Source organism: Dipodomys merriami, unplaced genomic scaffold (assembly GCF_024711535.1).
Source record: "Dipodomys merriami isolate MVZ:Mamm:240054 unplaced genomic scaffold, mDipMer1.0.p SCAF_7, whole genome shotgun sequence".
NCBI lineage: Eukaryota > Metazoa > Chordata > Mammalia > Rodentia > Heteromyidae > Dipodomys > Dipodomys merriami.
This window is the reverse complement of record NW_027206290.1, coordinates 38,374,939-38,388,711: the sequence shown is the minus strand read 5'-3', so window position 1 is coordinate 38,388,711 and position 13,773 is coordinate 38,374,939. Positions and strand designations below refer to the sequence as shown.

The window sequence follows — 13,773 nt, the reverse complement described above, 5'->3', positions numbered from 1 at the left end:
GAGGGGTGATGGCCTGAGAGCTGTTAGAGCCGACCACAGGCATGGAGGGGGGGATGCGGAGGCCAGAAGGGGCGGTGCAGAGGTCGGAGGAGGTGCGGAGGGGAGGAGGAGGTGCGGAGGGGAGGAGGAGGTGCGAAGGGGAGGAGGAGGTGCGGAGGTCGGTGGGGTGGGGTGCGGAGGCCGGGATGGGGTGCGGAGGTCGGTGGGGGGGAAGGGGAGGCTAAGGAAAGTGCGGAGCCCCCGGCCCGGTGGCGCCCGCCGTTACCATAGCAACGGCCCGGAAGCCACCCGCCCTCCCTGTGTCCCCGAACGCATTCTGTATGGACCGCCAACCCGCCGTCGCTTTCCCCGGCCCGACGTCCCGGCTCCCTCCTCGGCCGTTCTTTTACCTCACAAAGCCCACACGAGAGACAGGAAACCCCAGTCGCCATGGAGACCGCCCGCTCCGTACGGTGACCGAGCGGCACCGGAAAAGGGTTATGTGAGCGCGCCGCGAGACTCGGAAAGCCACTAATTCTGTCTGGGCCGTTAGAACGGTTGGCGGCCACTCACGGGCCGGCGGCGGTTGCGTCGCAGCCCGAAGCGTGACCCGGCGCACGCTCCCCGTCGGCTCCTCCACTCACGGAGCCGGGGCCGCGGAGGAACTACGACTCCCAGGAGGCCCTGCGCGGCCAGGGCTGTGAACCATAGCGGCGCGGCTCCACTGAGGGAGCCGGGTCCTGGCGGAACTACAACTCCCAGGAGGCCCTGCGCAGCCAGGGCGCTGTACGATTGCGGTGCGGTCAGAGAGGCCGGCTCCTCCACTCAGGGAGCCGGATCGCGGAGGAACTACGACTCCCAGGAGGCTCTGCGCGGCCAGGGCTCTGAACCGTAGCGGCGCAGGCGGAGGCCGGCTCCTCCTCCACTGAGGGAACCCGGGCCGCGGCGGAACTACGACTCCCAGGAGGCTCTGCGCGGCCAGGGCGCAGTACAATAGCGGCGCGGTCGCAAAGGCCTCGGCGGGGGAGAGGCCTCGGCGGGGATCGGCGCAGCCGCCGCCGCCGAGGCTGCCGCGTCGGCCCCTACCTTTCCCGCCGCCGCCGTCACCGCCGCCGTCACCGCCATGTTCTGCTCCGCTGTGAGGCCCGCCAAGTGGAGGGCGGGGGAGAGACTGCAAAGCCCAGCGGGCCGTGCGCGGGCGGCGCTTGCGCGGTGCGCGGACGGGGGGGCGGTCGGGCCATTTAAATGTGTGTTTGTGGGCGAAATGGCTGCGCAGGTCGGAGCGGTGCGCGTCGTGCGGGCGGCGGCGGCGCCGGAGGAGCCGGACAAAGACGGGAAGGAGCGGCCGCTCGGCGGGGCCTCGCCGCGGGGCGTGAAGCGGCAGCGACGGGCGAGCAGCGGGGGCGCCCAGGAGAAGCGCGGGCGGCCAGGCCAGGACGCCCCCCTGCCTCCCCCTCACCGGCGGCGCCGCAGCCGCCAGCCGCCCGGGCTGCCCGCGCCGCCGCCACCGGCCGCCGCCGCCGCCGCCGCCCCGGGCTCCGCGGAGCCGCTGCTCCTCCCGCCGCCGCCGCCGCCGCCGCCGCCGCCGCCGTCGCTGGCGCCCACGGGCCCCGCCGTGGCGGCCGCGCTCCCGGGCCCCGGGCCCTCGGCTCTCTTCACCTTCTCGCCGCTGACGGTGAGCGCGGCCGGGCCCCGGCTCAAGGGCCACAAGGAGCGGCACCGGCACCACCACCACCGCGGCGCGGAGGGCGGCCCCGGCGCGGGCGGCCCTGGCGAGCTCCCGCACCAGGAGCAGCAGGAGAACGGCGAGCGGACGGGCGGGGCGGCCCTGACCAAGGCCCCCCGGAGAGGTGAGCGCGGGCGGCGCGGGCGGGCACGCTGGGTCCCGGGCGGGAGGGGCGGGCGGGCGCGCTGGGTCCCGACCTCGGGCCTCCCCGGGTCGCGCCGTCCGCCGCCCAGCCGCGCACGCTCCGAGCCTGGCCGCCGGAGGTTTCAAACTCAGCCGGTTCTCCGCGCCGCGGAAGGCGAGGCTCGCCCCGGAGGACCCGGCTCTGCCCCCCACCCCCCGCGTCCGCCCGGGGACCCCCGAGGCTCCCGATCCCGGTCGGCCCCTCCCGATCCCGGAGGCCGCGGGGCTCCGGGAGCGCAGACACAAGGACGGAGGCCGTCTGCATCCCCTTCCATTGCCCGTGGTGCTGATACCGGGGCGCGCGAGGCTCCTCCGCTCCTTGGGACTCCGGGGAAGGCCGTGCGGGCAGAGGAGGAGCGCGGGAGGCCCTCGGGCTTCACTCAGATGGCGCCGCCCGGCGGGATGGGCTGGTACCCGGGACCGGCTGCGACTCCCTGCTCCCTGGGCCCCGCAGTACTCGGGTCGGTAGGAGGAACTCTGTCCGTCCATCCAGCTGTCAGTTAGCATTCATACTTGACTTCCCGTGACTTGTGTCTCCTCGAGACTCCGCCGCCGCCCTCCTTAATACTGCGCGTGACCATCGACATTAACACTAACACTGTGTGTGACCACTGACATTAACACTAACACTGTTCGAGACCATCAACGAGGTGGCTACGGCTGAGGGCTCCTCCTCTGAGGTCTTAACTCAGTTCTAACCGGCATTTTTGTGTGCTGGTTCCAGTAGGGAGGCTATCTCCGTGTTTCTTAGAGTCAGGCCACCCTTCAATGGTGTCCAGACCTCGTCCTCAGGAGAGCTGGCAGCTGACAGGCCCGCGTCCCGTCACCCAGGGAACATGTGCCCTCACCTGTTCTCCACCCTCTCCTGGGGAGAGCAAGGGAATCTGAGTGATCGTGTGTTTGTGTAGTAAAAGAAAAAAACAAGGCCCAGCATGGTGAAGAGACCTGTGTAAGTGAAGTCGCAATACCAAGTATAAAGGCAAGCGCTCTACAACTTGAGCCACAATGCCACTTCTGGTTTTCTAGTGGTTTATTGGAGCTAAGACTTTCCTGCCCGGCCTGGCTTTGAACCATGATCCTCAGCTCTCAGCCTCTTAAGTAGCTAGGATTACAGGCGTGAGCCACCGGCGCCGGGCAGTGAAAACATTTTTCACATGAATCATTGACAGAGTAAGGAATACGAGCCAGAGTCCTAAATCCAAGATCACCCTTTCTCTTAAGCCGCATGATTTATGTTCTGTCCATACTCATTTTTTCCACTTCTTTGCTTATCTTTTTTAGATTGCAGCAGCTGATTAGAAATCATCAAAGATCTCTGACCTAAACCCCTTTATTGGGCGATGTGACACTGGTGTGTACTAATTCTGGCCCCGTGTTCTTTTTTCAAAAGAAACAAAACCAAGTCTCTAATCCAGTACTGGTGGATAGAATTCCTCAGATGATGGAAATGTTCCATTTTGTGTCTATGCTGTTCAATATGGTAGCCATATGTGGCTCTTGAACAAACTTGAAATGTGGCAAATATGATTGAGAACCTGAATATTTTATTCGAATTTATAATTGGCCACGTATGACCAGTATATGAAGAAGAGAAATGGGTTGAGGCAGGCCATTGAAAACATTAGCTTTTGTCTGAGAGATTGTTGAGTTATATATTCTAGGGGAAAAGGGCTCCCTGTTAGAAGCATTTGGGAAAAATTGTATACTGAAGTACTTTAGATATCTGATAGTGCATACTGGCATTTTAGGAGTTTTGAAACCTTATATAAAACCAAAACTGGTTGTACATTGTTATTTAGTCCAAACTTTTGCCCAGACTGATACTTTCTTTTTGTTCTGAATGTGTTTATTTTTGTTGTTTTGTGCAGGAGGTATGGCTCTGGAGTTAATCTGAATTTAAATCATGATTCTACCATGTCATTACTTTAAACCTCCCTGTCATCTCCAGTCTTTTCCTCTGTGTATTGGGGTTCTGTAGTATTTAATTTTTATGGTGGTTATGTAGATTAAATGGGGTAATATGAAAAGTACCTAAAATAGTGCTTGTTTCATGGTAGGCACTTAGCTAAAACGAACTTTTGCTATTTTACTATGCTTTGTCCTTGCAACAACTCTAATCATCACAGTGGATGTATTCTTGTTTTTGCCTGGGGTTTGCACTCAAGGCTTTCAACTGTGCACAGTTTGCTTGTATGGCTGGTGTTCTACTACTTGAGCCATTCCTCCAACCTGGCTTTTTGCTGGTTATTTTGGAGATGAAATCTCCCAGACTTTTCTCCCTAGCTGTCTTCTTACCTTTATCCTCTGGGTCTTATACTCAAAGTTTTTGGAAACTTAACTTTTTATTTTGACATATAGATTCACAGAATATTGTAATAACAGCAATTCTTACCCATCCTTTTTCTTTTTTTTGTGCTGGTTATGGGAACTTGATTCCAGTCTAGGCACTATCCCTGAGGTCTTTTGCTCAAAGCTGGTGCTCTACCACTTGAGTCACAGCTCTACTTCCTGCATTTTGTGGTTAATTGAAGATGAGAGTCTCACAGATTTTTCTTGCCCCGGTTGCCTTTGAACTTGGATCCTCAGATCTCATCCTCCTGAATAGCTACGATTACAGATAGGAGCCACCAGTGCCTGGCTTAAAGGTTCCATGTTAAAGAAATATTATGTAATACCAACATCAGTCACTGATCATGGTACAGTGTATGTGTAGTTCTGTGCTGTTGTGTCACATGTGCTTTAGTGAAACCACCAGTGCAGCCAAGAAATGGCTGCATGGATCTCCACAGGATCCCTTTCCCTTCACAGGCAGGCAGGGGTGGACTTCCAGGACACTGGCTGTGCAAGGCTCTCTAGATCATTTGATATAGGATGGGACAGACAGACATGCTTTTCACCTTCTGACATCCTCAGTAGAAGTGTTTTTCTGGGCCAGTCTTACTTGACTGATAGTTCTGTGCAGCATTGTGAAGATGGTATAACATCTAAATGGCCCTTGGCAGAAAAATGTTTCCCTTCCTCACTCCTGCTTATAACCTGTAGGCCCTTTCCCTGGCTCCTCATCCTTCCTAGCAACCACTAATTTCGTCTCTAATTTTGTCATTTTGAAAATATTGTATAAATGGAATGATACCATATGTAATATTTTTGAGATTGGCTTTGTTCCTTCAAGATGATGTCGGTGAGATCTGTCCACATGGTATGTATATGAATAGATGTCTTCTTTTCTGTTAAGATTTGATAGTGTGCATGTACTGTGATTCCTCTATGGAACCATTTACCTACTTGGTTGGTTGCAGTTTCAGGCTGTCATGTAGACAGTGTCTATGAACATTCCTGTTCAGTTTTTTTGTTTGGTGACAAGTGTTCATTTCTCCAAGGAATGTTAGGTCATATTATGTGTATATGTTTAGGGCTTGTTTATTTCTTGTTTGTTTTTATCTTGTTGCTATAGTATTTTCTAGAGTCTTTTTTACATTGCACAGATGTTACAAATGAGAGATTGTTTTTCTTTCTTTTTTTTTTTTTTGCCAGTCCTGGGACTTGAACTCAGGGCCTGGGCACTGTCCCAGAGCTGCTTTTTGCTCAAGGCTAGCGCTCTACCACGTGAGGCGCACAGCACTACTTCCCGCCTTCTTTGTGTATGTGGTACTTAGGAATTGAACCCAGGACTTTATGCATGCTGGCCAGCACTCTATCACTAAGCCACCTCCCCAGCCCTTTTCATATTTTTGACAATATCTGATGTGACTGTTTTTGCTTTAATGCATATCTCGGTGGTTTCATGTCTAATGATTATCAACTCCTTATCATTTGAGAATTATATACCCTTGCCAGTAAAATGTATATTAATGCCTTTTGCCCATTTTCTAATCAAGTTCCTTTTTAACAAATGACTGTTTTGATAATTCTTTTTTTTTCTTTTTTCTGTTGTAGGGCTTGTGTGTGGTCCTTGTACTCTTTTTTTTTTTTTGGGTCCAGTCATGGGGCCTGAACTCTGGGCCTGGGCGCTGTCCCTCAGCTCTTCAGCTCCAGGCTAGCATTCTACCACTTGAGCCACAGCACCACTTCCGGCTTTTTTCTTTTTGCTTATGTGGTGCTGAGGAATTGAACCAGGGCCTCATGCATTGCAAGGGAAGCACTCTACCACTGAGCCACCTTCCCAGCCCCAGTCCCTGCACTCTTCAGCTCAAGGCCAGTGCTCTACCACTTGAGCCACAGAGCTCCTTCCAGTTTTCTGGTGGTTATTTGGAGATGAGTCTCATGGACTTTTCTGCCCAGGCTAGCTTTGAACTGAGATCCTTGGATCTCAGCCTCCTGAGTAGTTAGGATTACAGGTGTGAGCCACTGGCGCTGGCTTTGTTTTGAGAATTCTTTATTGATAATGTTGCAGTAAAAGTCACTTGTTGGGCTGGGAATGTGGCTTAGTGGTAGAGTGCTTGTCTAGCATGCATGAAGCCCTGGGTTCAATGCCTCAGTACCATATAAACAGAAAAGGCCAGAAGTAGTGCTGTGATAGAGTGCTAGCTTTCAGCAAAAGATGCTCAGGGACAGTGCCCTGGATCTGAGTTCAAGTTCCAGAACTCGCAAAAAAAAAAAAAAAGTTGCTTGTCAACCATATGGTTTGCAAGTATTTTCCCCAGTATATCATGTGTCTTTTCATCATCTCAGCAAGAATTTTCACATAGTAAAAGCAGCAAGTTTGTTAAATCTTATTTTTTTCCTAAAAGTTCTATGATTTAAAAATTTATATTTAAAAAAATCTTGTCTACTTGAGATAATCTTGAACAGATATGAGGCTCAGGTTTACAGTTTTTTATTTTAACCTGTGAGTATTCACTTGTAGCACCTTTTGTTGAAAAATTATTGTTCCACCTAATTGCTTTTGTGCCTTCATCAAAAATCCGTGTGCCTATGCTAGCATGTCTGTATGCCAACACAGGGGTAGCAGAGACAGGAATAGGCCAACTTGGGCTGCATAGTGAGACCCTGACTCAGTGACAACAAAAATTGGCTTAAAAAGTCAGTTTGACTTCCTTTTTTTTCATAGCTAATGAGGTAAGAATGGTTTTTGCATTTTTAAGTGGCTGGTAACATGTAAAAATCCTATGAAGTTGAAATTTAGTGTTCAGAAATAAAGTTTTGTTTGTTTTTGTTTTTGTGGGTTGTAGGGTTTGAACTCTGGGCCTGGGTGCTGTCACTCAGCTCTTCAGTTCAAGGCAAGTACTCACTTGAGGCACAGCACCACTTCTGGTTTTATTGTGGCTAATTGGAGATGAGTCTCATGGACTTTCCTGCCAGGGTTGGCTTCTGTATGGCCTGTGAAGCCTGCTCCCAGGTTCTTTACAGAGAAGGTTTGGCAACTCTTGAATTCAGCAAGGAGACAGACAAGTTCTTGCACATCTGCCCAACGGTATTCACTCCAAATTCCTGTGTAGGCTAATCATAGATTATTACCGTTCTAGACATTTGAAGTTGTTCATATAGTTGAAAGAAAAATTTAGCCAGTAAATGCTAGGGTAAAATAGGTGAGGTGACATGTTTGAAATTTTCTAATTAATCATAGAACTGAATATTGAACTTTTTTTTCTTTTTCTTTTTTTTTTTTAATTCTGACTTGTGGTAGAGTTGGCTTCATGTTAAAGAGCCTGGGTGGGGGGGCCTAGGCTAGTACTACATTCCAGGACAGGTTGGTCTATAATAGCAATACCCTGTCTGAAAAAATAAAAATGAAGTTTTAAATACAGAGACACTTGATTTGGTGGACAGGATGTTTTGAAGGGTAAGAAGGGAGGACTATTAGTATTGTAATGAGAATTAAAATAAGCAGATAATCTCATTTGTCAGCACAGTAATTTCAAAAACCCATATTATTCTCTATCCACCTAGTGAGGTAAAAATACCTTTAAGTAAGACATAAAATATTTCATATAACAATAAACCCCCTTATGATCATGCGGAATTATGTAATGAGCACTGTTGAGTAAAATAGTACTCCCTTAGCTGTGCATGGTGGCTCATACTTGTAATCCTGGCTACTTAAGAGGCTGGAATCTGAGGATACCATTTCAGAGGTAAGCCCAGGCAAGGAAGTCCATGAGACTCAATTAACTGCAAAAAGCCAGAAGTGGTGTTGGTGGCTCAAGTAGTAGAGTGCTAGCCTTGAGTGAAATAGCTAAGGGCCCTTCAGTTCAAGCCCCGGTATCAGCAAAACAAAAAACTCCCTTTGCTGAAGCCACCTCAGGTCTGTTAATTGTAGCTGGATAATCTTAGATGATCATTGGTGGTGTGGGTAGAGGAGGATAGAGGAAACAGGAGTCCAGTGTAGTATATTGTATTAGAGGAGTTTGAATTTTGGAATTAGATGAATATTGCCTGTCACCAGCTAGCTTTGTGATCCAAGTTATATATCCTTATTTGGACTGTTTCCTCCTCCACAGAAGGGTTTGGTTGGTTGGAGGATTAAAATGAAATAAAGCATAGGTACCTAGAAGATACTTGCTGAATAGTTTTCTTTTTTTGTCTTTCTCCTTTTATTCATTTTTCTTTTATTAGTTTTCTTTTTTCTTTCGTTTGCAATGTTTTCCTAGTTCCCTGTTTCAGAGATTTTTTTCCCCCTTGTGTGTTTTTTTTCTTTTTTGTCATGATACATTGTCTCCAGGCAAGTCATTTCTAGCATTTCTGATATTCATGTCTTTGGCATTTTAAGACATGTTATCAAATTTTTTTATTAGGATTATGATAACAAAGATAAGGGCTTATATGTCAGATACTCTGATAAAGGGCCTTACACATTGTCTTACACATTGTCTAAACTTTGCAAATAACTTCATGACAGACGCTACTTGGTTTGGAGGTATGGCTTAGGTGGTAGAACGCTAGCCAGTGCACCAGTGGCAAGATATCAAATTCAAGTCCCAGTCCCAAACAAAATAAAAAAGATAGACTACTGTTACTTTTTTGTTGTTGTTGGTCTGGGGCTTGAACTCAGGGCACCTAGTCCCTGGTCCTAGCATTTTTGCTCAAGGCTAGCACCCTATTACCACTTTTGGTTTTCTGGTGGTTAATGAGTCCAATGGACTTTACTGCCTGGGTTGGCTTTAAACTATGATTCTCATATCTCAGCATCCTGAGTAGCTTGGATTATAGGTGTGAGCCACTGGTGCCCCTGTTACTAATATTTTTTGTTTGTTTGTTTTTTTTTTTGTTTTTTTTTTAGTTGGTCGTGGGGCTTGAACTCTGGGCCTGGGCGCTGTCCCTCACCTCTTCAGCTCAAGGATAGCGCTCTATCACTTGAGCTACAGCGCCACTTCTGGCTTTTTCTGCTTATGTGGTGCTGAGGAATCGAACCCAGGGCTTCATGCATGCAAGGCTAGCACTCTACCACTAAGACACATTCCCAGTCCCTTCATGTGAATTTTTAATTTACTCTGCACACTAGTTTTAAGGGAAATACTATCCCTCCCCACCTGTTTTATCAATGAAAAACAGTGAGGCACAGAGATATTCACGGGCAAAGGTAGTGTTTCCTTATTCATTGTTGGTGGGAGTGCAGAATGGTACAGCCATTTTTGAGTTTGTCATTGAATAGTTTGTTGGTAGCTTACAAAGTTAAACATACTCTTACAATATGATCCAGTAGTCATATGCCTTGATTGTTATGCAAAGAACATACACATGGAAATCTGGATATAGACATTTTTAGCAGCTTTACTCATAATTACCAACGTTTGGAAGTAACCAAGTTGTTTTTTACTATATGAATGAATTGAAAGCAAGCTGTGGTACATCCATATAATGGATGTTTATATGCGTTATTCAGTCATGAGAAGTCACAGAGTAATGTTAAATGCATTTTATTAAGTAAAAGAGGCCAACACCGAAAGTACCACAGTGTGTGGTAATGATACAATACTGGAAAATAGACACATTGTAAATACACTGTGTCTTAATGCTGCCACACTGCAAAGTAGACCCATTGCAACACAGTGTGTGGTAATATGACACTGGAAAATAGTGCCACCCAGTGTGTCATAGTGAAGTGACACTACAAAACAGAGACATGTAACACATGTCTTGTATCACTTATAGTGATACAAGGCTGGAAACCATAGACATTGTAGCAGTGAGTGGTAATTATATGACACTGGAAAATAGTGTAACACAGTGTGTCAAATAGAGACCTTGTTGTAGTGCTATTACACTGGAAAATAAAGACATTACAACACAGTGTGTCATAATGATAGGACCGTGTAAAAATGTGTGACTGATAGTGGTTGTGGTGAAGAGAGTTGTAAGTAGGCAGATGGGAGATTTTTTTTTTTTTTTTTTTGTAGGTCGTGGGGCCTGAACTCTGGGCCTGGGTGCTGTTCCCTCAGCTTTTCAGCTCAAGGCTTGCGCTCTATCACTTGAGCCACAGTGCCACTTACGCTTTTCTAGTGGCTTATTGGAGATACGAGTCTCATGGACTGTCTGGATTGGCTTTGAACTTAGCGACTCAGGAGGCTGAGGTCTGAGGATCATGGTTCAAAGCCAGCCCGGGCAGGGGAGTCCATGAGACTCTTATTTCCAATTAACCACTAGAAAACTGGAAGTGGTGCTGTGGCTCAAGTGGTGGAGTGCTCGCCTTGAGCTGAAGAGCTGAGGGACAGTGCCCAGGCCCAGAGTTCAGCCCCCAGAACCAAAAAAGAAAAAAAGTGTTAAAAACAGACTCAAAATGAGCAAGTTGCTTTTTTCAAACCCATTTTAAATGTAGCACTGGAAGAACTCTCAAGAAGACCAAAAAGAATTTATTTTCGAGGCCAGAGCTCACACCTGGCTTGGTGAGGTTGAGGCAGGAGGATGGAGAGTTTGACTAAATTGTGCTATTTGGTAGTGATAAGGTTAGTAGTCACGAGGATTTTACTGATAGTGTCATCTTCTTCTTCTTTTTTTGGTCCGGTCGTGGGGCCTGAACTCTGGGCCTGGGTGCTGTCCCTCAGCTCTTCAGCTCAAGGCTAGCGCTCTACCACTTGAGCCACAGCACCACTTCTGGTTTTTTCTTTTTGCTTATGTGGTGCTGAGGAATCGAACCCAGGGCCTCAGGCATACAAGGCAAGCGCTCTACCACTGAGCCACCTTCCCAGCCCCTATAGTGTCAGCTTCTAATCCAGCTGTAGTTCCAAGATCTTTTAAAAGACAGCCAGCAATGTTTGTTAGTCAGTTTTGAACTTTTCTGTAGAATTATGTACGTTTCTTATGTTGGGTCTCAGTTTGATATGTGAAAATTTTCCTTAATGTAGGTGTAATGTAGCTTGTTTCTTTTTTGTGAGTTATGATTTCAGGACTCAGATGAAGTGCTGAGCATTTGCTCATAATAAGCAAAACCTTGATTTTGATCCTTGGCATCGCAAAGCCAAGTCAAAACTGAACAAACAGATCAACAGTTATAATTCATTTTTAGCTCTCTCACTGTAGGAAAATACTCAATATGTTTCTGAACATCTTCCCTATTGTAAAACTAAAACACTGCTACAAATGGCACGATTGTGGAGCTTTTAGATGTGTGTGCATGTGTGTGCATTCATGTGCATGCGTGCTTGTACAAGGACTTAAACTCAGGGCTGCAAACTTGCTCTGTTTTCTTGCTCACAGCTGGTGTTCTACTACTTGATACAGGTCTTTAGTATGGCATTTTGCCATACTAAATTGGAGATGAAGTCTCAGAAGACTTGGGGACCACAATCCTCCAGGACTCAGTCTCTTGAGTAAGATTACAGGAATGAGCCGCCAGCACCTAGTATAGACATTGATTTTTAAATAATTCAAGGCAAGGCAATTTGTATTTTGCTTATAAAGCAACAGTTGGCAACTTTCTGTAATAACCTTCAAAAACTGTGTATACTCATGATATCTTAATTAGTTGACAGTATAATTAATTAGTATGAGAGGAATCGTCTCAAAATTTTCCTTAAAGGCAGGCTTTCTGTATCAGCCTAGAAGAGTCAACATTCTCTCTCTCTCTCTCTTTCTCTCTCTCTCTCTCTCTCTTTCCCTTTCTCTTTCATCTCTCTCTTTTTTTTTTTCCTTTTTGTTGGTCATGGGGTTTGAACTTGGCCCAGGCGCTGTCCCTCAGCTAAAGGCGAGCGCTCTACCACTTGAGCCACAGCGCCACTTCTGGTTTTCTGGTGGTTTATTGGAGATAAGTATCTCAGGGACTTTCCTGCCCGGGCTGGCTTTGAACCATGATCCTCAGATCTCAGCCTCCAGAGTAAGTAGGATTACAAGCGTGAGCCACCGGTACCTGGCTCTCTTTCTTTCTGGTGATAGTACTCTCACTTAGCTTTTTCATTCAAGGCTGGCATTCTTACCACTTGAGCCACAGTTCCACTTCCAGTCATTTGGTGCTAATTGGAGATGAGTTTACAACTTTCGTGCCCAGGCTGGCTTTGAACCTTGTTCCTCAGATCTCAGCCTTCTGAGAAGCTAGGATTATGGGTGTGAGCTACCAGAGTCTGATGAGTCAGCATTTTCTGTGTGGAGAGAGAATGAAATTTCTTTCTTTTCTTTTCTTTTTTTTTCATCTGAGACCTGGACTTAGGCTTGATATTTGATGCTTTTGCTCATTGGCTGGCACTCTATCACCTGAGCCAGGCCTCCAACCGGTTATTTTATATTATGGTATTGATCACAATTTATGAATGGTTTTCATGTAAATGAACTTTGGAATAAAATCTGTAGAGACTAAGCCATGTTAGAAATACCTCTCGTAAGCTGACAGTAATACAGAAACCATGTTACAATAAAGGTATTTCCTTACGCTGGGCATCTGTGGTTCATGCCTGTATTCTTAGTTACTCCAGAGGCTGCCACCCTGGGCAGGAGCATTAGTGAGACTCTTTATTTCCAATAAACCACCAGGAAACTGGAAGTGGTGCTGTAGCTCAAATGGTAGAGTGCTAGCCTTGAGCTGAAGAGCTGAGGGACAGTGCCCAGACCCAGAGTTCAAGCCCTACAACAACAACAACAACAACAAAAAAGGTACTTCCTTTCTTGGTGTTAATTTCTGTGGTATATCTAGGTCAAAATTCATCTTATGCATAACAGATAAAACCGTACCTATGCAGGAATCTTTTCTTCTTTTTCCTTTCCTGTGAAATTGCTAAAGAAATTATATGAAATTATATGACCTTTAAAATTAGCCTATCTTTTATATTTAATGACACTTAGTTGCTCAGGAAGATTATTTGAATTACTGATTTGATACTTGGCAGAGTATGTAGATTAAATCTTACTTAGTATGTAATATAAATAGCTTACTGAATGTTTTAACTAATTTAAAAGATTTAGTTGTAAAAAGAATAAATGGTATATTTCTTTTGCCAGTTTAATCTGATTACTTGTATATTTTAATATATGATCTAAATATAATTACAAGGAATATTTGTAAATGAAGTTTTTTTTTAAAAGCAAGAAGTAAGATTTATTTGGTGTCTTTATGCTTTAGTCTTTGACGTCTTTGACTTGTACTTTAAATACTTTAATATTTTTAATTTCAAGTTTTACTAACTTGTATTATCTGGTTATTTTGAGAAATTGTATATAGGGTACTGAAACTATCATGTATTTACATACCATGTAAATTCTGTTCTATAAAACTTGTTGAAATTTTTCTTCCCAGATTTAATAATAACATTAATTGGAGTATCTGAATGAATGCTGAATTACTTGCATTATTCAGGAAATACTATTGTTTCATGGTGGATACTTCTATATAGTGAATGCTAGACAAAACTTGGGGATTGATTAGGACTTTATCTGCTATTTAATCCTAAAGATTTCGGGGGGCTGGGAATGTGGCTCAGTGGTAGAGTGTTGTCTTGACTGCATGAGGCCCTGGGTTTGAT

At 46.3% G+C, this 13,773-nt stretch overlaps 1 protein-coding gene across 2 annotated transcripts in view; it reads left to right on the top strand.

Moving 5' to 3' along the window:
* The first annotated feature begins 685 nt into the window (after window positions 1–685).
* Rsbn1 (round spermatid basic protein 1) overlaps window positions 686–13,773 on the top strand; it is a 49,911-nt gene continuing 36,823 nt past the window's right edge. The window contains exon 1 of one of the 2 annotated variants that reach the window (XM_070006381.1): window positions 686–1,829. In XM_070006381.1, the coding sequence (XP_069862482.1) occupies window positions 1,103–1,829 (727 nt within the window). In that variant the 5' untranslated portion in view covers window positions 686–1,102. The remainder of the gene's footprint in view (window positions 1,830–13,773) is intronic. The other variant, XM_070006380.1, reaches the window with a different exon arrangement.